Below are 24,444 nucleotides of genomic sequence, written 5' to 3' on the forward strand. Positions count from 1 at the left end.
ATAACTTTTATTTTGAAAAATCACTAATTAAATTTATTGCTAATGCATAGCAAACCTTTTGAAAACTTCTTGTTGCAATATTGTTTATAAATCTGTAGCAAGTTGTGAAGAAGTTACCTCATTCAGGGTGATGCTAGATATACCAATATGTCTACAGGTTTGTTATAACATGTTTAGAAATGCTGTATACTTGGTATGCTAAGACAATGATTCTGAAAGTGTCCATCACAGCTCTTTAGAACATTGTTAACAATATATGTTACAATAAGCAAGTAGTATTGTCATTTGATCATTTTGTCGCACCATGGTAATTTTGTTCACATAATGGCTAGTTAGACAGGGATGTACAGTTTATTTTCAATTCTGAAAGGCAGCATTCACATTTTTTTTAATATGTGTACTCCTTCATAGGGAACTTCCTTTGTAGTAGCATTCTGCTCTGCAGTAATCTTGTTACTGTTTCTGCTGTACCTGCACTTCAGGAAAGATTCCAACAAGAACTAATCAGATATCACTCCCAACACCTCTGAATATCCTTTGGTACATTAGACAAGTATACTACTGTCAACCTGTGCTAGCAAGCAGCAAGCCTCTGTATCCCAAATTACCTTTAAAAAAATTATTTTTAAGGGCCCCCTTTTGAGCAAGCAAACCTAGCTGCATATATAAATGTGCACGCACATTCCCGCATGTACCGATTCGTTGGGGGGTTCCGCGGGGGGGGGGGTGCATTTGGGGTGTAGCAGTAGTAGGTAGGGCCTCCAAAAAATGGCTCGGGGATCCATGATGTTCTTAAGTCAGCCACCTCGTTGGGCAATTTGCCTGTTGTGGCGTCGTATTTGTATTTGTATTTGTATTCAAAGATGAGTGTTCAGAATGTGATGGCATTGATTTTTCAAATCAAAAATGAATTACATTGGGGAGCCAAAATTTTGTGACAACAAGTACAACTAAGAATATTATGAAAAATAACAAGATTGATTCAGGTAAATGCAGTAACATGATTGAACATGTAGAAAGAACTCTTCTACACACATACATGAAAATATCTTGATGAGAGAAAAATGACTGAAAATGACTATTAAAACACCAAAGTGATTGCATTGTGTAAGATGAATATGCAGTTCAAACTTAGGAAATTAATTTACTATTTACTCTAAACAGTAATCATTTCTAATAGCCATAAAACTCACTAGGAATGCACTCATCTGGACTAGTAGCGCCTGATCGAGTTGTTGTATGGGTAGATGCACATTCTAAACAAGAAGTTTGACCATCTAAAGCCTGATAAAAATTTACTGGACACACAGCACAGGGCTCTAAACCTGTTTCAGAATAAGTACCAGCAAGACATCGAGCTGTAAATAAATAAAATTTTATATTATATCATTAGTATATCAACATATAATATTGATATAATGCATTATATGTATTAATGCATTATGTGTATATACAGTAGACTCTATAACTCGACACCCCAAAAGTATTGACAAACATGTCGACTTAAGCGGATGTAGAGTTAGCGGGGTTTCACTCTAAATTTTTGTCTGATCCTTTTTGTGTACATAATTATATACATTATAACATGTTAATATTATGTTAAATAAAATGCTAATTCTCATTCATTTTAATTCTGGGTTGTTTTAAAATAGAATCAAAACGTATAAAAAAATTTACCTCATGAAAAATAATCAAGTATACATATAGAAACGTCCTCTCCACTGGTCAATACAAGATTCATCGAAAGACTGGTTATTTGTGGAGATGAAGATTACAAGGAAGAAAATTCATCACTGCCCCTACGAGGACTCGAACCCCGGTCTCTCGCTTGCCTGACGAGTGCTCTACCATCTAAGCTATGGAAGCAGATAGAATATTTCAACCTTGGAGTGTATATATATGTTGATAGGCACCGTACATTGACAGCGTCAACAATCAACTAATAGCTCGTGAATGACAAATGACAAAAGGCCAACCAGATGGCCATGTGCATATAGTTGACGCCGTCCATGTACGGTGCCTATCAACATATATATACGCTCCAAGGTTGAAATAGTCTATCTGCTTCCATAGCTTAGATGGTAGACCACTCGTCCGGCAAGCGAGAGACCGGGGTTCGAGTCCCCGTGGGGGCAGAGATGAATTTTCTTTGTTGTAATCTTCATCTCCACAAATAACCAGTATTTCGATGAATCTTGTAATCAAGTATATTTGCTTGTTTTTCTTTCCGGAGAGAAAACAAAAATTTTTCTACACTATTCAGTTTATACCGCGATTGTTTGGCTTTTTCCTGACTGTGTAAGAAGTTATGTATCCCATCTAGAGTTTTAGTGCATTATGGAGAGATGGTGCAGATACTTCTTCATCTGAACTTTCTGTGTGTGTGATTCTATTTCTACGAAACATGAAGCACTTGCTTTGGGTGATTGATTCTAGAATATCGTCGTCTGCAAAAAGTCCTGAAGTTACAAGATCAGAGTCAATACTCACAAATTCATTGTTGATACAATCACCCGTAGTGATATTTATGCTTCCTTCACACTTAATCTGGGAGGAATCTTCAGAAGAAATAATAATTTTATTTTAATTAATTAATTTTCTTTGGAGAAATAATCATTCTCCAAAGACTTCATTCAACTGCATCTAAAACAGAAATTTTTGTGTCCATTCTAGCATCCACAAATTCACAAATTTTTTGTCTGTAATTTTCTGTAAAAAGTTTTAATACTTATGATAATTCCTAATTTCCTTGATTGAGATTTTTTGCGAAATCTTTTGCTTTCCTTGAATTATTGGTCCTGATAATGGGATTGAGTGAGATTGAGAGATTTGAACCACAAAAGAGTTGCTTCCTCTACATCGCTGAATTCTGATTTCTTATACATTTTCTGCTTGGTTCATAAGATTCAAATGCTGAAAAAAAATTTCCCTCATTTTCAGCAAATGTTGAAATGGGTTCTGTGCAACTCCATATTCTTCGGCGAGTTCACTCTGAGTTTTCCTGATTCTAGTTTTTTGAAAATTTCAACTTCTGATTTTAAAGTTAAACTATGAAGTTCGCGTGGAGCCATTGCATTCACGGCCGTCGATACTCACAATGATAACCAAATGACATATTCAGCATCGATAACCAGGCTTTAGCTCTTTTTCTTTTACTCCTTTTCCAAGAAATCGTAAAACCGAGTTCCGCCATAAGCATTTTCCACAACAGACAATATCAGAACTTACAATAGATAAGATTTTTATCCCTATTGGATGTTGGAATTGTCAACATCCAATAGGGATCACAACACACTTTAGGGATCATCCACACTTCTTTTGACCATGAAAAGAATGAAAGACCTGTCCTGGAAATGCCACTAAAATGATAGGCCGGCCAAGAGGTTTCAAACATTCATCTTCACATGCACGCCGCTTCCCATAGCACGAAAAAGGGACCCATCATAGAGAACAAAGATACAAAAGATTATCGAAGTACCCATGGACAACGTTAAAAAATTGTTAGAATGGTAAAACACGGGCAATTGTAAAAACCAGTCGTAGTGAAGGGACAAAAGTCGTAGTCGACTTAAGCGGAGTTAAGCCAAACATGTGTCAAGTTAGAGAGTTTCCCCTTCATTGAAATTAGTATTGGGCCAACCAAGGGAATAATAGATGTCGAGTTATCCACGTCTCGAGTTACAGAGAGTCTACTGCATATATATATAAATACATATAATGTATTATATTATATAATTATATTATATCTCAACATATCAATTTTGAAAAGCTTTATTCATTAATTATTCAAGTGTTTATTATCTAACATTGTCTAATAATCTTGGTTATAATTATGAGATGATAATTCTCTCTTTATCTCTTGGATTTCCACTTAATTTATCACTCATACAACATAAGTTAGAATATTTTTTTACATATATGTAAGTATGTATAAAAATAATACCTCTGCAATCAACAGGGGACTGTGAACCTGGTGAATATGTATAAGTATTAACTGGACATCTGAAACATTCCTTAAAGCCATCAGCTGGAGGATCACCTGTATACATATTACTTGGACATTGTAAGCAAGGTACTAAACCAGTTGGTGAATATGTGCCATAGCCACACACAGCTAAAAATATAAAAAAGGAAACTCTAGTGAGAGAATGCACAATAAGAGAATAAGAAAAATGTAACAAAAAAAAAACAAATAAACTGCAGTGAAATGCCTATATAACAATGCTCAAAGGATCAGAGAAATGTATCGTTACAAAGGTTTTTAACAGCTGGTTGATGCGAAGATATATTTTGGAAAGAGAGAAAATTTAACTGCCCCTGCAGGGAATCGAACCCACATCCTTTCACTTTCCAGTTGAACGCCCAAGACCACTAGACTACAGAGGCAATGAATATCTCAATCTTTACTCTGAGCTCGTGTGCACTGAACGAACCGTGCATGGATGGTCGGACCTAACTCGGGCCAAAGCTCACAATGGCAGACAATGCCACCAGATGGCCACTTATCCAAGGATGATGTCACTTTCTGCTATCCCTACAAAGGTTTTTAAGAGTTGGCTGGTGTGAAGATATAATTTGGAAAGAGAGAAAACTCAACTGCCCCTGCGGGGGAATCAAATCCATGTCCTTTCACTTTCCAAGTGAATGCCCTAGACCACTAGACTTTGAATTCAGTGCACATGAGCCAAAGTCTAGTAGTCTAGGGCGTTCACACGGAAAGTGAAAGGATGTGAATGGGGCAGCTGAGTTTTCACTCTTTCCAAAATATATCTTCGCATCAGCCAGCTGTTAAGAACCTTTGTATGAATAGCGGAGAGTGACATCATCCTCAGATAAGTCACCATCTGGTGGCATTGTCAGCAATTGTGAGCTTTAGATGAGTTAGGTCCGACCATCCATGCATGGTCCCGTTCAGTGCACACGAGCTCTGTTGCCTCTGTAGTCTAGTGGTCTAGGGCATTCACCCAGAAAGTGAAAGGATGTGGGTTCGATTCCCTGCACAGGGACAGTTGAGTTTTCTCTCTTTCAAAAATATATCTTTGCATCAGCCAGCTGTTAAAAACCTTTGTATGGATAGCGGAGAGTGACATCATCCTTGGAAAATGGTATACAGATAATTAAACAGTTATCATTATAGATAGAATATTGGAACCAGAGAGTAATATCATTATATAGGCAATTATTGTTATATACGATTTTTACTGCATAAGTTTCAATGCATCAAAAATTACATAAGAATGTACTTTTGAAATCATACAGTTTTTTACATATTATTAAACTAATAATTCAATTGTAAAATTTTCAGACATTGCACGAAATACAAGAGGAATCATAAAAAAGTTTTCACTTACATATACAATCTGTTACACTTTTGCTGCCTTCTTGACTTGTATATGTTCCTAAGGGACATGGCTTGCAATTGCCTTGGTGTGTCATATCTTGGTAATAGCCTCTAGGACAGAATATACAGCCACTCTCCATTGAAGCATACGTGCCAGCTGGGCAGTGAACTGAAAATGAAAAAAAAAAGTTGAGCTCAATTCTTATCTGTATCTTTTACATATTTCTGAAATATACAAATTTTAAGAAACATGCATATTGTTATTTTTCGTGCTACTGTCATTTTATAGAAATAAAAAAACTAACTAGACCTGAATCTATATTTTAAACACAAATTTTGAATGCTACTCAAATGCTTCCACATTAAAATGCTACATGGAACCATTGGTGAGTACAATTATCTCATGGCTGCTAGGAAACAAAACTGTACGCAATTTACTATATACATCTGTTTAAAAGTCAACATTCCTTTTTAGATGAACCCTATTTTGATGAAGTAAATTTTTTAAAGATGCTATGTAGACCATCCCATCAAGAATGAGAAGAGAAAAATACAACAAGAGATGATAATAACAGCTACAACTTACTCATACATATTAATATGCATACACACTCATACATATTAATATGCATACACACTCATACATATTAATATGCATACACACTCATACATATTAATATGCATACACACTCATACATATTAATACGCATACACACTCATACATATTAATAGCTGCTGTATATACATAATGGTAATTACAATTGTAAATTTAATCATCATCGTGTACCATTTGAAATACTGCAGTTTGAGGATGTGTTGCCTCTATCTTTATTTACCTCATTTTTCTATACAATATCATTCCCAGTTCTCTCAAAATCGCTCCAAATGCAACACTTTTATTAGATTCATTGGGAGAGATAGCAACTATGATTATAATTTTCTATTTCATGTGTTGTAAAAAGGAAGAATCAACTGTTAAGAGTCACTTATGTGTTGCTTTATGTAATACTGTTCTGCTTTGCAGATGGTTCTTGAATGGTTTGTTTATGACCACATTCATAACATTTGTATTTGGGATGTCATTCCTCCAGGAACCACTACAAAATCAGCTAATTCTTTAGAAGGGATTGAATCACATCATGATATACTACTTTAGAGGTCAACAGACATCGTCATTTTTGGCATCATTTTAAGTCCTCATACATTTCTATGTGATTTCTCTTTTCTGTCCTTTTTCTCCAGAATTTTCTTTTTTTTTCTAAGGGAAATAATGGTACAGAAAAGCAGATCTCTGTTTATATTCAGCGTATCGTGTATCCCAAAGTGGACCATAAAATGGACAGGTAGAGGGTGGGGGTTGGTGAAAGAGGGTGCCAAAACATTTTTTTTCAAAGTGGGAGGGACTATGAGACAAATAAATTTGGAAGACACTAGTCAATATGTTCTCTTTTTTCCATAAATATTATCCATGATTTGACTAATCTTTATTAAAATATGCTGAAACAAGAACTGATGTTGCCTCTAAGCAGAGAAGACCATATTATATTCTGGGTCCTTATATCTGCTGCAGGATAGTTTCAAAAAATATACAATCCAAAAAAAGGCAGCTCTGAGAAAATCACAACACTCATCTTGAGAATATCATAGTTCACTCAGCAATAGCAAATGTCTTATACAGGAATACAGGAAAGGGTATGAGGGTTACATCTCTTCCACTAAGAAATAAATAAAAATGGGGTGACAAATAGTGTAAAAGCACTAAACCCTTTCTTTAATAAATTTCCTCCATTAAAAGGCACCCCTACAAAAACCCCTAAGGGTTAAGCTTAATATTTTGACTATAAAAAATTTTCTGAAATGGTAATAAATTTAACGAAAGACAAGGTTCTTGGCCAAAAAAATCTCTCCTATGCTCTAGGTAAAGTAAAACTGGCCAGATGGTCAGATTCATTACCTCTTCTAACACAGTGGGGGAGGGAGGAGTCCCTCTTCTTTCCACCTGGAATGTACAGGAGCTTTTTTTTCCATTCGAGCTCTTTTTCTACTCTTTTGAGACTCTTCATTGGTAACACTATGAATTGGAATAGACTTTTTTTTTTATCTCAGCATTATTTTTTTTCTTTTCACCCTTGCTACAGTTTGGTTTGAGTGAAAAAAAGGTATATTATTACTATTATTAAAAGTGTAGTAAAGGGAAGGGTGGCTGAGAGAAGGTAAGAAGAGAGGTAAGAAAATAATAGAAAATCTGCTGCAATCATCTTTTTTCACTTTATTACCAAATGTCATTTGGTAATAAAGTCACTTTATTACAAAGATGTCATTTTCTGAGATGTATTGCTACTACTTCAACTGCATACTGCCAAAAGCTTATACCAAAGGGAGAAATATTTTCATTTGTCTGTAGTCCAATTTTCTCCCCTACATATAATGTCATAGATGCTGTCAAAATGAAGAGATATGTTTCAAATTCAAAACCTTTATTCCATAGCTATCTGTATTAAAATGTATGTATATTATACAGTTTTGGGTAGTATAAAATGTTATAATCTCTAAAAATATTAAAATGTTTTACCTTATTTTTATGACTAATAATATTTACATTTACTTCAACCAAAGATTGATTACGCATGAGAAATAAAGAATAGTTTATAATTGTATAAGTACTGCAGTTATTAAAATAAAAGCCTCAAATTATATAACTTACGACAGTTGGGAATTTGTCCCTCTGTATTTGCATTAAGAACTTCACCATCTCCACATGTGAAGCCTCTGTCCACTGTTGAACGGATAGCTAATATTCCAGGACACTGACCACCAACATCTTGCGAAGTTATATTCAAAATTGGTTCTATTATTGCAGATGTGCTTGGTACACTCAAATCAAATATTAATCCAAGGGTGGAACCACACAGGTCATATAGGAGTGTTTGGTGAACAGCCGGTACAATCCTCAGTGTGTAAGTCATTACAAGCTTAAAAGAAAAGCAAAATAAAGTATATTGGAAAAAATAATAATTTCAAACTTTATGATAGCTGCATTTTTTTTCCTTTCAAATATTGGATCAGAAGCCGTATTCTTTAATTACATGTAAAAAAAAGATTTTGACTTTTAAGGACAAACTTTTATAAATGATAATGATATATATGACATGAATGTCGCTCTCCACTTGTTAATACAAGATATACGGAAGACTGGATGTTGTGAAGATATTTATTATTTGAGATGTTAATTTTTTTAAGGAAGGAAAAAACTCATCTCTGCCTCTACCGGGAGTCGAACCTAGGTCCCTCGAGTGCCGGACGAGTGCTCTGACCACTAAGCTACAGAGGAGATAGAGATTTTCCTTCGCTAGAGCGTATATATGCTGAACGGAACCGTGCAATGGACGGTGAAACCGATCAGGTAATAGCTCATGGACGACGAGCCACCAGATGGCTATATATATGACATGAATGTTGCTCTCCACTTGTTAATACAAGATATACGGAAGACTGGATGTTGTGAAGATATTTATTATTTGAGATGTTAATTTTTTTAAGGAAGGAAAAAACTCATCTCTGCCTCTACCGGGAGTCAAGCCCGGGTCCCTCGGTTGGCAATCGAGGGACCCGGGTTCGACTCCCGGTAGAGGCAGAGATGAGTTTTTTCCTTCCTTAAAAAAATTAACATCTCAAATAATAAATATCTTCACAACATCCAGTCTTCCGTATATCTTGGATAATGATATAACTTTTAACAATTATAAAAAATGAAATAATCTAGCTTCTTTTTCAGAACCAGGTTTATTTTCCACTTCTGGAAGTAAAGCTAAGTCAATCAATTTATCTAACTTTTGGAGATAAATTTGATGAATAAAATGTAATGAAATATTGAAAAGTAATTATTTTTTTAATGTCTACAGGCAGCACATTATTTTTAACGTTCAATAGGCTCTTAAAGAACAAATAGCAATAAACGAAAGGAAAAAAATATGCATATTTATGATTTTTAAAACTTTTGCACTATAAGTCAGCAATGATGATGCAAGACATAAAATACAGTGATTTCCAAATTTAAAAAATTACCAATCAATCATCAGATTATGAGTTGTAACTGAGTTGATTTTGGAAATTTTTACTCACACACAATTGAGAGTTTATAGTCTGAAATGAAATCCTACAAAAAGACAAGTGCTATTTTTTTTATATTTTCTGAATTAAGTTTGTATTAAGTACAAATGGCACTTCTTCTAAACGAGCACAAACACGGTCTATTGCCATTGTGGGAAATTTAATGTCATTTTACTCACTTTTAGGGGTAAGTGAGTTGTAAAAGAAACATGTATCTAATAATAATTCATTTGTAACTCTAATCTTGTGCATCAAATTAGTGCTGCCATTGCCATCTATGTTTCAAACCACAAGTTAAGTGTAGTAATTGAATATTGGTAAGGTCGTATAGGGTCTGCATATTTGCTTACAGTGGTGGACTTTTCAGTGAAGAGATTGTCTCACATTCCCACCTTAACTTTAGATAACCACCAAGAACCAATTTCAGTCAACTACTACTATTCCTTCAGCAGGGATTAAAAGCGAGCCTCCGTGATCTGAGTTCATGATGCCCAGCATGATTACAGTGTGTCTTACAAATAGCACTGTAAAATTTTTTTAACATATTTTAAAAAAATTCAGATTAAAAACAATTTTTTTTAAATTTATTTTGACTTTGGGAAAAGTTTTTTGAGTGCTTAAATCATTGTGGGTGAACAAGGATTTCCATAAAACTTTGATCTGTTACTGTTTTTTTTAATTATAGTGCAACTTATTCACATCAGATGGTTAAAAAAAAACACAACAACCATCCTGAGTGATATTTACGGTTTTGAAAGATGAGATTACTGCATGATGAAATGCATTGCCTATTTAGAATCAAGCTGACAAAATAAAAAGTTTCCATCTCTCTAATTTTCTCAGTTTTCACCGTTTCAGTTATGGATGTATTGTATGTGCTTTTAAAAAATGACATTAGCTAACATGAGACATGCTTTTGAATCAAAGCGTGCCAGTATAATAGCTGAAAAAAATTTGATAAGGTATAATTATTATTATTATTTGATAAGGCATATTATAAAAATTAAATCCAACTCATCCTTTCAAAACAAAAAATTCTGTATATAATTTATAAAATTTTATCTATGAAACTAATAATAATTTTTAAAAATGTTTAATAAAATCTAAAAACCTTGTCTGTGGTTAAAGAAAGCTTTATGCATAACATTTCATGAATAAAAATGAACAAATGTACAAATTTTTTTTACAAACATACCATATTTTCTGCTACAGTTCGCACAGAAGTGTTATAGAAAATTATATCCATTTGCACATTAATTGCAGAACATCGTCCAGACAAAACTTTATTTAGTGAATTGTAAAATGTTCTAACGTAGTTCACATACTGCTCTAAACAAGGAGTTGAAACAGCTCCACCAGCTCTGTATTCAATCTGGGCAACTACATCATATGCAGCCTGATTTGTATCTAGAAATGTATAAGTGTTTAGTATATAATGAATTAATTTTCACCATTCATTGATGCAAACAACTAAAACATTGTATGCCAAAACTTCACATATCCATATGTACAAAACATTCATACTATAGTATGAAATTGCAGTGAGTCTCCTAAAGTTAAATTATTTGTTACCTCTCATCTGCTCCCACATTTAATGAAAATAAAGTTAAGTTTAAACAGTTTAGAAGCAAAGTATTATTATAAATAGGGCTCAGATTTTTATGTCCTAAAGATGAAACGTTGTTGCTGATAGGTTAAAAAACCTGAATCAGCAACAACATTTCATCTTTAGGGGCATAAAAATCCGAGCCCTAATTATAAATTTTATATTTGCATTCTATAACATTGAAACTTTGATGAAAGTTAATAAATACAAACAATTAAAAAATTAATACAATGAAATTGAAAAAACATCTATGAGAACCATAGTTTCTCACTCATTGTACAAGTAAAAGATTGACCAAAGATGCTTCAATATACTGTAAATTTTGTAGTACAATAGAAAAAAATTTACAAAAAAGAAAAATAAAAAGAATAAAAGACAAAAAAAAAGAGGATGAAATTTCTCATAAAGTGTTCTTTGAGCAGTTCTGGTGAAGTGGTCATCCAAGTTGGAGGAGTGGATGTAATCCATTATAAGATGAAGAAAATTTTTTTATACCTAGGTAGCATCAGCAATACCTGATCTACAGAGACCTCATCAACAGCATAAGTCCAGTGATCCTGGCATTTATGATGGTGTGCTCAACACAGTTAAGCTCTCAAGAATTAAATATGGGCTAAACAGAAATACTAATCATTCATATTTCTATAAACATATAGTCAATACTTTTTTCTCATAATAATTATGTGCTAACATAAGCAGCTCAGAGAATAATGCCCAGTACGTATAAGTTGAAATTTATTAACAAATGTTTCTTTAAGAAACTTTATTATCCACAAACTTTGATATTTACAGTAGGTAGTGAAACCAAATTCACCACATGCAGTGATTTTATTAGGAGTTCAAAAAGGATCTTTTATATCCATGATACTCAGCAAGGCATTACTCAATGCAAAGAAATTTCAAACTTGCATTAAATTTATTTACTTGCGGTTTTTGTTAATTCATAACCCAATCTTTGGTTAATTCATAGAAACAGTAGTCAATGAAAAAACAATACTTTAAAAAAATTTATTGATTCAGTTGATATAAAAAGAGCTTTTACCTTCTGATACACAATCAGGAATTATTTTTCCTGGTAACCATAGTTGTCCAGCACTGCACTCATATTCCTTTACAGCAATGCCATCAGTGAACTTGAAGCCCTCATTACAAGCAGCAGCACATCTGAAACCATTTGTATCATCACTGGGAATGCATTTAACTTCTCCATTTGCTGGTGGGTCAAGAGACCACGAAACACAAGGAGCAGCTTGAACAGAAACTTGAAAATGACAGAATGCTTGATTGCCAAATTTGTCTACTGCAGCAACTGTGACATTTCGATACCCACCAAGAGTAATAAATGCGGTCTTAGGTGAAATTTGGATTGAAACTTCACCAGATTTATCTGTGGCATTCACTAGTCTTCTGACTTCTTCAAAATTTACTTGATAGCTCTCTTGTTTTTCAACTAGTTCAATTACATAAGACTGCGGGCAAGAAAGTGATGGTGGTGTATCATCTGAAATAAAGCATCAATAACCTAAACTTAAAAAAGTCAGAATTTAAAACAAATACATATATGAAAATAATGCATCTAGAATTTTATTTAGTTATCGAAACTGCATTATCAAGTGTAAATATGCAAAAATTATTTTGTTTTTGTGCATATATATATATATATCCTTTCATTCAATGATTTTGTCAGTTGGGTAAAAAGTTTTTTTTAATACAACATATAAAATACATTGAGTGCATAAAAACAGAAATAAACTATGTGCTGAATGTCATTTATTTGGCATGTTTATTTAATTTTTATTGTATAAAAAATATGTAATTAAGTTATATATATCCACATGGTGTTTTAGAAACTTTAAGAACTTTTCAAAATTCGAACTCACATCAACTCCAAATATTGGATCCAAATACTTTAAAAAAGCAAAAAGGATTCCAAATGCTTTTTCATATAACCTACAGTGTGAACTATATTGTTCAAAAATGTTCTTATTTACAGAAGAAGGGGAAAAATAAAAATAAATGTTTATTCATGAATCTGAATAAAATTATTCCTATGATCATTCATTATTCCCCAAGATCAGCATGATAAAAACAAGTGCTAATATATAATCATAAACTCAGTCAGTAAAATAGATTTAGATATTATAAATACCTGGGACAGTGATATTCACAGTGCAAACTGCAATATTTCCATCAAAATCATAAGCAAAATATTGAACAATCATATCCTCAAATACCATGGCTGGTGGTTTGAAACCTGGTGGTTTAACTTCAAATCGAGCTAGTTTTCCGGAATTGTCAACAGCAGTTGGTATTGAAAAGTTTACCAACTGTAATCCTGTGGAAGATTTTGCCACAACTATTGGTTTATCTGGACAGTTCAAAAAGTGTGGGGGTTCTTGATCTAAAAAATACAAATGATTATTTGTGAGTGAAATTATAAAAAATCAATGGTAACATTTTGTATAAACAATGAAATCAATTTAAAAAAAAATTACATTCATATGTTAAAATGTTTTCTATAATCTCTGAATATGAAAATATAGTTTTTAAATTTCATCAAGATTATTTAAGGTTTGATTGAATAAAAAATATTATAAAATATGTAATATTATTTTAAAAAAATCTTACCAACACATATAGGATAACCATTATTGTAACCCAAAAGAACTTCTTCATTAGTATCTTCACATCCCATTAGCTCAAATTTCAAACATGCATTACGATTGTATGACACAATGGCTAGAATAACTTGTCGAGCTCGAACACTAAGTGGTAAGTCTAACATGGTGAGTTCTCCAAAATTTCCAGGCTCCCTGGCAGTGAGATTGAAGTTCTAAAACAAAAATATTATTGAGTCATGTTTACTATATTTATGTCACATATGTCTGTTTCCTTCTCTGGAAGGAAACATATTTTATTTTTTTATGCATGCATTAATGAATATAATATACATAAACAAATTTTAAAATAATTTTTTTTATTTAATAAAGTGATCCTCACGTATTCCCAAGGGATCAACATGATCTGTCCAGGGAATTTGTTAGTGTTAGTAAACATCCATGCCTGAATCAGAATTTGAACCCAGACCTGCACAGTGAGAGACTAGCTCCCTAACCACTCAATTGCCAGGCAGTGAATGGAATGAAATTAATAATAATTTTATTATTATTATCAATTATTTATGCATTCCACAGTTTCTGTAAAGTTTCTTGTTATAAAACTTATTTTTAACTCATTAATTTCATATTCATACAGAAATTTTGTAACGAAAAAAATATAATCCAATTACTCACAGGAAAATATACTACAAAATTTTCATTTGCTCGCATCCTATAGAAAAATCTGATTTCTGTAGGTCTTCCACTGACATCATCAGTGATCACCCCTTTCACATAAATCGATTTAATATGATAAACACGACCAAGGTCCACAGTGACATAGGTAAATGATTCTTCTTTAGCACACCAACCTGTAGCACTATTAAGACGGACATTCTGAAAAATAATATTTTTTAAAAATATAAATATAGTCAAAATTAAAACTAAAGCCAAGTGTTTGAAATATCAGACACATAAAACTGAAATTGCGACTTTACTAATCTCACCTTAGCTTCATAGTTAACTCGTTGAGAAGTGGCATTTATTGCAGAGTCTGGTATTGCACCAGAAGAAAGTCCAATAGGCTTTATTACTTTGCATTCAGCATCTAGGAAGAATTAATATTATGATAATTATGAATTGAGCCAACAGTCTATAGCTGATGAGATTTTCGTTATTTCAACTTATTTTCTATCTACAGAAATTTATCTATTTATCAAATCAACAACAATCTATAATGTGATTGCTGTTATTATGTGATATTAATAATAATATTATAGTCAGCCATTGAAACTAATATTTATCAGAAATTATTACTTTATTCTAAAATTAATATAAGGGTTTCACATGAAATTATAAAAAAAACTATGTTGCATCCATGATATAGTACAAAAATTATTATAGTATAAAATTTGATATTATAAATGTTATAAATATTATATTGCATGCATAACTTGATATTATATTGCATCTGTGATATATTATGATAAAATTCTGTACCAAAAAAATGATAACTTTAATAATGATAAAAGTTTGTATTGAATTACTCATACTGTGAGATCTTGTATTTACTGTATGCTATTAGATTTTGTGATGTCATTGTTGGCTGGGATGTCACTTTATTTTTTTTTTTCACTCATTACATTTTTATTGTTTAAGAAAAAGAAAGAGGATGCATCAACTTCACCATATTCAATTATGAGCAGCTTCTTGCTCTTTCTGACAGCATTTTATTTAAAAAAAAATGAAGGATTTAATAATAAAATTGGAACTTTTCTATGGCTCTTTGTTTTTAAAAAAACCTATTCATATTTTCTTTGTTTTCAGATCTTCTGACTTTTATGCTCTCAGATGCTAATATTTGGGTGGAATGAAGATTATAAAGCTGATTGTAAGAAATCAGAAAAAGTGACACAACTTCAGTTTCTTACTTCATTATCCCCCATATAGTCTATTGCAGCAGTTCTCAACTGGTGCTCCGTGTGCACATCCCAGGGGCTCTGCGGCGACTCGAGGAAAATAAAATGAATTAGTAAATTTGATAGATAAGTAAATAAGAGAGGCTTACCAGGTTCTGGCATAAAAATTATGTACAAAAAAGGGCTCCTCCAGTCAAATAGGGCTCCACCATAGAAATTATATACTGAAAAGGGCTCCGTGAGTCAAAGAAGTTGAGAACCGCTGGTCTATTGTATGCAAAGAAAGTGTCTAACTAGTGTATCAGTGGAGAACACCTTAGAATTTCTTTTGTACTTTGTTTTTGAACTTGCACTTCAGCAGAGAAAGACAAGAGAAGGAAATACAGGTTTGCAAAAAACTTTTCCCCTTCATTACTTTCAAGCACAAAGCAAAGGGTTGAACAAGGGGATATCTGAAGTTGAGCTAGTCTCAGTGTTCACTGCTTTTATCAAAAATTACTTGGTAACCAAAGGGTTAAAACTGATCAGAAACTGGCTTTACTTTTCTGAAAATTAAAATATATATACAATGAATCAACTCATATTCTCTTGATTTCATCTAGTTTTCCATACCATTCTTATGAAGAGTGTATTTTATTTGCTTATTTAGATCACTGTACATGCATTTCTTGATTTTGTAAGCAATTATTTGATGCTTAGATGAATTTAAACTGTTTTTTTTTATCAAAGTTTCAAGCATACTCTACCAATATTTTGAAAAATAAAAAAAATTGTAGTCATTGATTTAATACTTTTCTTTCTTTGGAAATGATTTCTGCGCAACCCTGCAATATGGCCACCAGCTGTCACAGACTACCACCAAACTATACATGCACTTTGTAAATAAGAGTTTTAACAAATTAGTGCATGCTGGGAAGTATTTGCTTGTATGTGAGTCCCTAATGAAGTTATGATGTCTGAAGTGTTTGTGTCATGTGTTCAAGAAGTGCTGTCATCTATTTTTCAAAGTATTGTGCTGCAAGGCTGCCTTCTCTCTATATGGAGGTATTTTTTTTAAGGGGCAACTAGTTTACATTTGTCGTTTAAAATTGGAAACCACAAAAAAACAAACCCAGAGGGGATCAAATCCAGACCCATGCAATGAAGGGTGGTCATGATACCCACACAGCCACATACAGGTAACATCTTGGTGCTGTGAAATATGTAGCCTTTCAAATTATTTTTTGTTTATTTATTTTTTGTATTATTTATTTTTTGTATTATTTATATGTATGGTATTATTAATTGTATGCATGGTGTATAACAGATAACTGTATTCATATTACCACTAATAACTAGGTATGCAGTAGTAAAATTACTCTTATATACATACTTTTCACACAAGTTATGGGATCTGTAGTGTAAGGAATATATCCAGGTCTTTCGCAACTAAACATAACTTCTGAGCCATGTTCATAACTTGAAGTCATTTGCATTCCATCAGGAGGACGTCCAGGATCTTCACAAACAGGTCCTTTAAATAGAAGTATGAAAATAATTTTTTTGGATGATAAAATATAAATAAGATACAAAAGACACACATCTATTATTTCAGTGTGATAAAAGTTCTGATTTATTTATTGTATCTGTAGATTACTAGAGAGAATTGCCAAATTCAATTTAGCATTCTGCTCGGTTTTCTCAATAGACCTACCCCCTACTCAATTCTCATTTTTTGACTCTATTCACAACTCACCCCCAATATCTTTCTCCAAACAGGGCGTCCTAAAATTGTTGAAAAAATTGAAACCTTATTCTGTTGGCCAAGATGACATCCTAAATTCCATTCTTAAATTTTGCGCTGATGAAGTCTCAGACTATCTTTTAATTATATTCAATGTTTCCATAAATACTGCTATCCTCCCCAATGACTGGAAAATCAATAAAATTATTCCAATCCACAAATCAGTTTCACTTTCCAATCCTCTTAACGTTAGGCTAATAGCAATCACCTCTTCCTGTAGTAAAATTTTCAAACACATTGTAGTAAAAAAAATCTGTATCCACTTAGACTCCATCAACTTTTTTCCCTAATCAACACCCCTTTAGAGAATCTCTCTCTCTACTACCTTTCAATTGGCCCTCTTCATCCATGATCTCTCGGGAGCCATTGACAAAAATCTATAAACTGATATTATTTTCCTATGTATATATTCATGATATATATATTTATGATAAAGTTCCCCCATGATAAACTTCTCCTTAAACTCTCTAATCTCGGCCTCAATGTACAATTACTTAAATGGGTGGAGGCTTTCCTAAAATATCGTAAACAGTTTGTCCATTTTAAAGATCATAGCTCCTTATCTGCCTCCGTAAAGTCTGGTACCCCTCAAGGATCGGTCCTCCCCCCATTATCATTCTTAATGACCTCCCAGAATCCCTCAACTGCACCACTAGATTCTTTGCAGATGACTGTAATTTACCGTATCATTCACCAAGTGTCTGATCAAGAACTTCTCCAACATAACCTGACTTCCACCGCTGACTGGTATTCATTATGGCAGATGCCTATCAATATCTCAAAAACATATATTTTTTATATGTAACTCTATAAAACATAACTCTTCATATGAGAGTTACCTGTAAATTACTTCCTCTTGAATACTCTCACTCCATTAATAATTTAATGTTATCCCACGTTTCTCAAATTAAATAACTTGGTGTCATAATTTCAGCCAACTTATGTTGGAACAAACATGTTGATTATGTTTATCAGAAATGTTTCAACAAACTTTTCTTTCTTCGCCGCAACCTTAAACATTCCACTTGGGATATCAGTCTGCTATGCTACCAATCTTATATCTCTCCCGTTTTTTCATATGCCACTGAAATCTAGGGCCCTCCATACCTCCAGTAATATAGACAAACTCAAAACAATCCAAAATAAATCCACCCAATTTGTCCACGACTGCTGGTCATCATTTGTTTCAGTGGTTGAACTTAAAAATGAGCTTAATCTCCTCCCTCTCTCCACTCTTCATCTCATTTCTCAATTAACCCTATTATATAAGATTTTCCATGGTCATCTCAACTTTGATACTTCTGGTATCCTAGCCAAACCATCCTACATCTACAGAAGACTCGATCATTCCCTTAAAATAAAACCTATATTTGCTTCTACTGACTGCTTTAAATACAGCTTCTTTTTTTATTCCATTGGTGAATGGAACAAACTCCTCAGCTCTATTGTCGACTCCCCCACTATCACTAGTTTTTGTCCAATATCAAACAATATCTTTGTCGTTTTCAATCGCATCCTCTAGTATAGGCCCCAGGGCCAACAACATTGTCTAAATAAAAAAAGTAAAAAATAAATAAACAAAATGAATCATACCTTCGCATCTCAAGTCACCGAAATCCCATGTTCCATCTTCCATACATCGTACAATATTGTCATTGAAAGTTGATTTTCCTGCTACACTGAATGTTTCTTCGCAACCAAAAAAGAAACTTGATTGGAAATGTGTATCAATATAGGAGCCATAAGATGATCCAGTAGTTTCAGGAGGGCTTCCACAATCAATCCCTACACAAAATTAAAAAGAATTACTAGTTAAATTTTAGATTTTGTATATACTGTTGAAAGGCTGTCACAAACTACTACAAATTCCAGCCATTGTAATTATCTGAGTATAATCTGCAAATGCGAATTTCATTACTTTGAGAAAAAAATATAATTTTATAGTCTGAGCAGTGTATAATCTGCATGTGAGAATTTAATTAATCAATAATGAAATCATTAGAAATTGAAGGGGTAGTTTGTCACACTTTTGTTGAAAAAAATTTTGAGATTTTCCTAAAACTCACATCAAAATAAATATCCCATAAATAAATCTTAAAAAAATTATTTTTTTTACAAATTAGTTTTGAAAACATTTATTTCTATTCCAATCTCTTTCTCACAAAAAAAAAAAAAAGAGAGAGCTGTTGATATAAGACGCAGCAGTATATAGTCAGCATTCGGAAATCCTAATATTTTCTACACATATAATCTGCAGATTATATACAGGAAAACATGGTATTACTATTCTAATGCAAATATTTGTATGATTTTACACTTGTGTACTTGTTCTTATTTTATAAATGTAAAATATCTGTTACTTGAAAAAGAAAAAAAAAGAATCAAAATGAATAACTATGATCAGTAGAATAGAAATTTTGATAAATTTGTAAAAACACTATGAAAAAATCAGGAAATAAAAAAATCCAATCTTGTACTCCTTAAAATAGTATATGCAGTAAAAATTAATCAATTTTAGCTATCCTTAGCTAGCCTTTTGTAGCTTTAGATGCCAGTTTTTGAAATAGTTAAATTAATAATCTCAAAAAACCACTCAAGAACCAATGAAAACCAAATAAAAATATTTATATATCTTAAATGTATGTTTTTTTTATATCGAAAGAATGAAGTAGTATTTGTGCTGTCTACAGGAAATTTATTATTTGATAAATAACCTATATGTAGCTAAACTTCCAAAAATTGTGTGAAGTAGTTTTAACCTCAAAATTCTCAAAAAAAAACTTCAGAACTTGTTACATAGAATAACAATTACAGTGGTATAAAGGTAGATTTTATTTTATAGTTTCAAGTTAAACTATACTGGCTTCCAAATGACATTACTTTGATGAATTTTTTTTTTTATAAAACAATTGACAGTTGGTAAAGAATCAGAAAGAGTACAAAAAATCTTCACAGGATTTCAGAGAGCAAAAACTAGCTAAACCATTATTCTTACGTGGACATTGAGGCATACGTCCAGCAAGCCAGTAGTTTGGTTTTCCTGGTTGAGGACTAAATACACATTGCCTGAAATTTGATGTTGATGTTTCTCGTAGAGGACGACCAGTTTCATCACAAGTGAAAGTAATATTGCTTAAATATGGAACCATTTCAGTATCTGCTGAAGAATGTACAGCTAATCCTTGTTTATCATCTGAATCGAGTGTTGGGCAGTGAGCATCTAAATAAGTGGAGAAAGTTGATTCAAATATAGCAATGATTTTACTTTGAATTAGGCCGAAAAAAACAGTAAATGAATATGCAACTTTTGTAGAATTGCAATCATATATCGCTAATAATGGTTTGGAATATTGAAATAACTATGCATTTGATGATATTGGAGTTGCTTTCAAAAAGGGTGTTTAAAAAACTAAAGTGATGAAAATGAACATATTATTATTAATTTCAATAAAAAAATAATGATGAGAATATAGTTTTTGGTTAAAAGAGCATGATATAGTGGAATTTGAACTCTCAAATTTCAAACCTAGATGTTCCAACAACAGTAGACTCAGTATTCTTAGCTCGGTATCTTTGCAGTGTGACAAGCTGCACAAAACTTCGTTGTTTTATAGGAAAAAAATTCATTATATATTTTTTAAGTTCTTTTTTAGAACTAAATTATGCAACTATATTTCTGAATGTTTTCTCTATGAAGATTGATATTCTTTTAATAAAAAGTCTACTACAAAAAGAAAATATACAAACAGTTTTTAGTGAGTGATGTTTTAAGTATCTTGTGATGATAGGTAATTCATCTTTGCTTATTGATAGCAGCTCAGTCTTAGATCTGGGCCAATGTGAGATTTAACTGCATGGCCAATTTTATACTATCCTTTTTATTTTGTTTTTTATTGTGTCCACAGTAATTTTAGTATCTGTATTTTACAGTATAGAGTGAATATTAAAACTTCACAAATATTTATAATCAATGAATATGCAATTTCAAAATCAACTTATTATTTTATTTTATTCTAATTTCATTTAATTTATTTCAATTCAGTAATTTATTAACCAGTGTGATTTATCAACAAGCAATTAATAAGTGAAATGAAAATATAGATGTTTGCATCTGCATAGTGTTTTGATGAAGAAAAAAGTAGTATGTATTTTAAAAATTTCTTCAAAAAATTGAATATTTACACTGGCATGTTGGAACAGTTCCATTCCATTCACCATTGCTATTACATTGCAAAACAGGACTTCCAGTCATCTCATACCCAAAGTCACATTGAAAGGTTACAATATCACCAAAATGAAAAGCTTTTTTTGATGCTATTAGTTTCCCATTTTCAATCTCTCCTAGTGTAGGACACATTTTTGCTATGAATAAAATAACAAATAATATGTAAAAAACCATACTGCAAAAAAAATAATTTTATACATAAAAAAATATTCTTTACAGCATACTTTATACGAATTGTGGTTCCCTTTAATATCACAGTGTGATTCAGTATTTAAAAAGTTAAAATAAACAATATGCACTGAAATTAATTGGTCAATCATATAAACAAGTTAAAATTCTTTTGGCATCTTTTTTCCAGTTTATACTGTTTAAATATTGACAGGAAATAACAATTATCCATTATTATAAAGGTAATCAATATTTAGTAGTTAAATATAATACCTTAACCATTTAATATTTTTTAAATATATTATTATCATTCAGTACCACAATCTAATGTTTTATTCATTATTCACATAATTGAAACTTTGTTTTTTAAGGGGCATTAAGTGGTAAAATTTGCCCTTTCCTTGTACAGCACTTGAGATATCTATTGATTAATTTGCAAAGTCTGAGGTAATTTAATAAAAATCATACTTACGAACACATGTTTTGTTCAAAGTATATACATCATCGTCCTTCAGCCCCTTTTCACTGAGAGGAATATAGAAACCACTTGTACCATTGACCTTGTATAGTTCATAACCAATATTACACAAACAACTGAATGATCCTGGACTATTAACACATCTGTGGTCACATCCACCATTATTTTCTAAGCATTCATTTATATCTGAGAGATTAAATAAAAACACCATAGAATGAGTATGAAATTTACTTCCTAGTTCTAACTTTGAAATAATAGTTTATTCCGTAAATAAAAAAAAGGAAAAATACTGCTAGATATGCATTAAATCAAAATATTTATATTTCATATACATGCTCTTGTCACAAAATAGGAAAGAATAATAAATAATTTACACCAATTAAAACGGTAGTTATTTTTTTTTCCATAATTTCCAAACATAAATATTATCACTTACATGTAGAGGAAAGGAAGGTAAAAGTATGTATGCAATTTTTTTTCCATTTGCAACAGGGTAAGTAGAAGTGACTATGACCAAGTTAACATGTATTTTTTAAACTGTCTCAAGAAACCACCATTATTGGTAACACCCTCAATGTCCTCAATTTATTGGGTGAAATGTAATTTTGTTATGTTAGTATGTAATTTTTTTCCTGCAGAAAAATCATAATTTTTCTATAGATTGAAAAAAAAAGATTTCACACACACACAAGGCTCTTAATTTCATATGAGGGATATTCTCAGCCGAACAATATGGTGACATTAGAATTCAAATCTATCTCAGGGTGTAGCTACTTTATACAGTGTAGCTATTAGCCACTGAGAAAAACGATGCATGGGCAATTAAGAGCACACATGCAGTTGCAATGTAAGTATTTTTACTTAAAATGAAGTGAAATCTAGAAGTAGAAAAAGAAAAGGCTGATCAACCCATAAAAGTAAGAGAAAGGGTGATGACATTAACACTTTTCATGCGGGTGAAGCATAGGCGGAGATAGACTTGGAAGTCTGGGGGGGCACGTTCATTATTGCTGGGAGCCACAATGATGATGTCAATTCATATATACATTAGATCAGTTGACTTCACCTTTCACGCTTGGGGGGGGGGCATTGTCCCTCCCCCACGTCTCCCGTATCTCCACCCATGGGGTGAAGTTAAGCTGTAATTGTAAAAGCGTTTTATCGTTTCTTCTAGGTACAACAATGGTGTATTATTGCAACCTTGCTGAGGACAAGATTATTCCATACACCCTCAATTCATTCCCGTTTTTCCCCTAATGTGGGAAAAATTCAAGAGATATACGAACATAGAAAAAATAAATAAAAAATTAGCTAAAAATAGCTATTAAATTACAAAAGTGCTTAAGCAACTCACTTGTTCATTCAAAAACATAATGTTAAGATTATAGAGTGAATTTTTAAAGAAGAAAAAACAGAAAATCGAATGTATGAAAAAAAAAATATTGAAATAGTATAGAGAGAGAACCTATGCCTATACAAGGGTCATCATCATAGACTTGAAGATCTGGGGAGAGGGGGCAGGAAAATGATTATGTCAAAAAAAATGTAAACATAGGGTCACCCATCATAGGCAGAGATAGACTTTGAAGTCTGTGGGGGGCACGGTCATTATCGCTGAGGGGGCATGATGATGATGATGTTCAATTCATATATACATATATACATTAGATCAGTTGACTCCACTTTTGATGCTGGGGGGCAATGCCCCCACGCCCCCTTGTATCTCCGCCCATGTCACCCATACATATTTTTGATGGTGGGGGGGGGGGCAGTGCTCCCATTCCCCTATCTCCACCCATGGTCATCATCAGGGAAACCCTCTCCACGGGTAATGGAAAAATAAATTAAAAAAAAAAACAGTTTCTGAAAAAAATTAAGAGTTTCTGAAGGGGACAGGCTAGGGGTGGCTAGGCCTAAGAATGTTATTCTTTCAATTTTTTTTTTCATTTTTCAAATTGTTTCGTCCAAAATGTTCTTGAGAAGGCCAGCATTTGAGAACATGGGTAAGCATTATTTAGTGTGATTAGGCCTAGCTGCCCTTCAGAAATGCCTTCTTTTGTAAACCATGATGAGAGTTCCCCCAATGATGACACTTTTTGCATAGGTTCCACACTATTTCAATTTTTTCATACATTAGATTTGATGTTTTTCTTCTTTGCAAATTCTTTCTGTGATCATATCACATGCATATATTTTTTATATCAAGGCTATAACTAG

At 32.4% G+C, this 24,444-nt stretch overlaps 1 protein-coding gene across 1 annotated transcript in view; it reads right to left on the minus strand.

The window, feature by feature from the left end:
* Nucleotides 1-24,444, minus strand: part of LOC149085090 (uncharacterized) — a 146,169-nt gene that overhangs the window by 53,345 nt on the left and 68,380 nt on the right. Inside the window, exons 20-34 of the mRNA XM_089232879.1 lie at nt 22,222-22,413; nt 21,539-21,718; nt 20,352-20,576; nt 18,950-19,141; nt 16,946-17,086; nt 14,662-14,762; nt 14,351-14,551; nt 13,686-13,890; nt 13,207-13,458; nt 12,100-12,558; nt 10,647-10,858; nt 8,046-8,313; nt 5,352-5,510; nt 3,944-4,114; nt 1,194-1,358 (exon numbers count right to left, since the gene is read on the minus strand). Of these exons, the coding sequence (XP_089089005.1) occupies nt 1,194-1,358; nt 3,944-4,114; nt 5,352-5,510; nt 8,046-8,313; nt 10,647-10,858; nt 12,100-12,558; nt 13,207-13,458; nt 13,686-13,890; nt 14,351-14,551; nt 14,662-14,762; nt 16,946-17,086; nt 18,950-19,141; nt 20,352-20,576; nt 21,539-21,718; nt 22,222-22,413 (3,123 nt within the window). The remainder of the gene's footprint in view (nt 1-1,193; nt 1,359-3,943; nt 4,115-5,351; nt 5,511-8,045; nt 8,314-10,646; nt 10,859-12,099; nt 12,559-13,206; nt 13,459-13,685; nt 13,891-14,350; nt 14,552-14,661; nt 14,763-16,945; nt 17,087-18,949; nt 19,142-20,351; nt 20,577-21,538; nt 21,719-22,221; nt 22,414-24,444) is intronic.

This window comes from Pholcus phalangioides, unplaced genomic scaffold (genome assembly GCF_987345545.1).
Source record: "Pholcus phalangioides strain wild (caught in Gottingen) unplaced genomic scaffold, Ppha-v1.0 ptg000007l_1, whole genome shotgun sequence".
Classification (NCBI taxonomy): Eukaryota; Metazoa; Arthropoda; class Arachnida; order Araneae; family Pholcidae; genus Pholcus; species Pholcus phalangioides.